This window comes from Cebus imitator, unplaced genomic scaffold (genome assembly GCF_001604975.1).
Source record: "Cebus imitator isolate Cc_AM_T3 unplaced genomic scaffold, Cebus_imitator-1.0 Scaffold24, whole genome shotgun sequence".
Lineage (NCBI taxonomy): Eukaryota > Metazoa > Chordata > Mammalia > Primates > Cebidae > Cebus > Cebus imitator.
The window spans coordinates 10,683,245-10,685,585 of record NW_016107339.1 but is presented as its reverse complement, the minus strand read 5'-3'; the positions used below and the strand labels follow the sequence as shown (position 1 = coordinate 10,685,585).

The 2,341-nt window shown below is 41.0% G+C and overlaps 1 protein-coding gene across 3 annotated transcripts in view; it reads right to left on the bottom strand.

The window, feature by feature from the left end:
* Positions 1–2,341, bottom strand: part of FKBP5 (FKBP prolyl isomerase 5) — a 158,821-nt gene that overhangs the window by 12,706 nt on the left and 143,774 nt on the right. For all 3 annotated transcript variants that reach the window (XM_017522636.1, XM_017522633.2, XM_017522635.2), the window contains one exon: positions 428–511. In XM_017522636.1, coding sequence (XP_017378125.1) covers positions 428–511 — 84 coding nt within the window. The remainder of the gene's footprint in view (positions 1–427; positions 512–2,341) is intronic.

Sequence of the window (2,341 nt, the reverse complement as noted above, 5' to 3'; positions counted from 1 at the left end):
ATTAAAAAAAAAAAAAAGGAAGAAAGGAAAATGATGTGAAACTTACCACTATGAATTCCATTCTTTGCTAACAATTATTCTATTATTTTTTCATTCCAAAAACACTTGTTGAGTGCCAATTATGTACCAAGCCAGATGCTTTAGGCATGAGTGATACTGTGGTGGCTGGGGACGCCAGACCTGGTCTGCCTGTATGGAAGGTTACAATCTAGAGCAGAATGTGTAAAAGAGGAATCTGTATTTTTTTTCACATTAATTTACTCTTTTCTCACCATTTTTCACATTGAAAATGACAGATTTGTAAAAATTCCAGCTTATTTTTACCAAGCAGAGTGTTGATAAAATTCAGAGTAGCGACTATTGGCACAACTTACTGACACTTGAGTAAATACTTTGAGATGAAAGGATGGTATAGAGACTCACATACCTTGAAGTATAAGGTTCCCTTCTCTTTGACAATGGCAGCCTGCTCCAATTTTTCTTTGGTATCCATCTCCCAGGATTCTTTGGCCTGTGTATAAATTTATGACAATGGTTAGATAAACACAGAGAGAAAAGCATCAGTTGAGGCCCATTAGAACACAGAGCAGTTAATTCTAGAAGATACTCCAAACTGAAAAGACTCTGGCTGTTGAAACTGTGTGTCAGTGCCAATTTACTGTTAGGCCAGTGCTTCTTTACACTTCTTTACACTTTCCAGCATGACCAAGCTGCAGCATGAACAGTGTTGCTCAAGAGGGAGGAGCCGCAAAAACACAGGAAGGAACATACTCTGGTAAGCACTGTTACAAAGTGAATCTTTACGAGTATAAGGTGAAGCCACCAAAGTTAGGGCCACGCCTTATCTCCCTCTTGCAAACCTCTCCACTAAGGTGTTTTCCTCAAGCCTTCGTTTTTCAACTCTAAAATGGGAACATAACTGTAGTCAAGTTGTAGTTGTGTATTCACAGAGAATTTTCAAAATTCAGGGTCAGGTTGTCTCAACACTCCAAAACAACTGGATATGCTACTAATATTGCTAAATTCCATCAACTTGCAGATGTATACAGGGGGATTTCAAGCAAAACATAACTGGGAATAAAGCTCATGCAAAAATATCACTTTAGAGCCATAAGCCAATGACTTCATTATCATCTGCTAGGTTGTAGTATTGTGCGTATCATTACTTCCTCCATTACAGAAATAACTGGACTTGCCATTTTAAAGCTGGATCTAGAAGGACCACAGAGTCAAGAGAATAGTCTGGAATCCTTCCGGAAAAGTGGCAATGAGGGTGGTCAGTGCTACTGACTGCATATAAATTATGAAGTTTAAACCAGTAACTAAAATTCTCGCTATTCAAAAGACAATAAGTGTGTGTTCCTGTTGTCACAGCCCCTGCTATCCTCTACTTTATTATTATTTTTTGAGACGGAGTTTTGTTCTTGTTGCCCAGGCTGGAGTGCAATGGTGCTCACTGTAACCTCCGCCTCCTGGGTTCAAGCAATTCTCCTGCCTCAGTCTCCCAAGTAGCTGGGATTACAGGCAGGCGCCACCACACCTGGCTCATTTTTTGTATTTTTAGTAGAGACAGGGTTTCTAGAGACAGGGTTTCAAGACAGGTCAGGCTGGTCTTGAACTCCCAACCTCAGGTGATCTGCCCACCTCCGCCTCCCAAAGTGCTGGGATTACAGGTGTGAGCCACTGTGCCTGGCCACTATCCTCTACTTTTTAAAAGTGAATAATGAAGGGGTTACTAGTCTTTCTGGCAACTCATATAATTCTGTTTCCTAATAATGTAGTTCAATTATTCAAAAACTTAGTTATGGTTCAATTCCAGGTTTTAGCACCAAAACAAACAAACAAAAACACCTAGTTATCAAGTCTCTGTATTTTTTATATTGGCTTCAGTCTTTATGGGACATAAGTATATTCTTTTTTTTTTTTTTCCTTTTTTTGAGACAGGGTCTTGCTCTGTCACCCAGGCTGGAGTGCAGTGGCATGGTGACAGCTCACTATAGCCTCAATTTCTCAGGCTCAAGCAATCTTCCTGCCTCAGCCTCCTGAGTAGCTGGGACCACAGACATGTGCCACTACATCCAGCTAAATTTTTTTTTTTTTGGTAGAGATGGGTCTCACTGTGTTGCCCAGGGTGGTCTTAAATTCCTGGGCTCAAGCCATCCTCCTGTCTTAGCCTCCTAAGTAGCTGGGACTACAGGAATGTGCTACCATACCCAGCAAATGTTTTTTTTTTTTTTTCTTTTTTCTTTTTTTTTTTGAGACGGAGTTTCACTCATGTTACCCAGGCTGGAGTGCAATGGCACGATCTCGGCTCACCGCAACCTCCGCCTCCTGGGTTCAG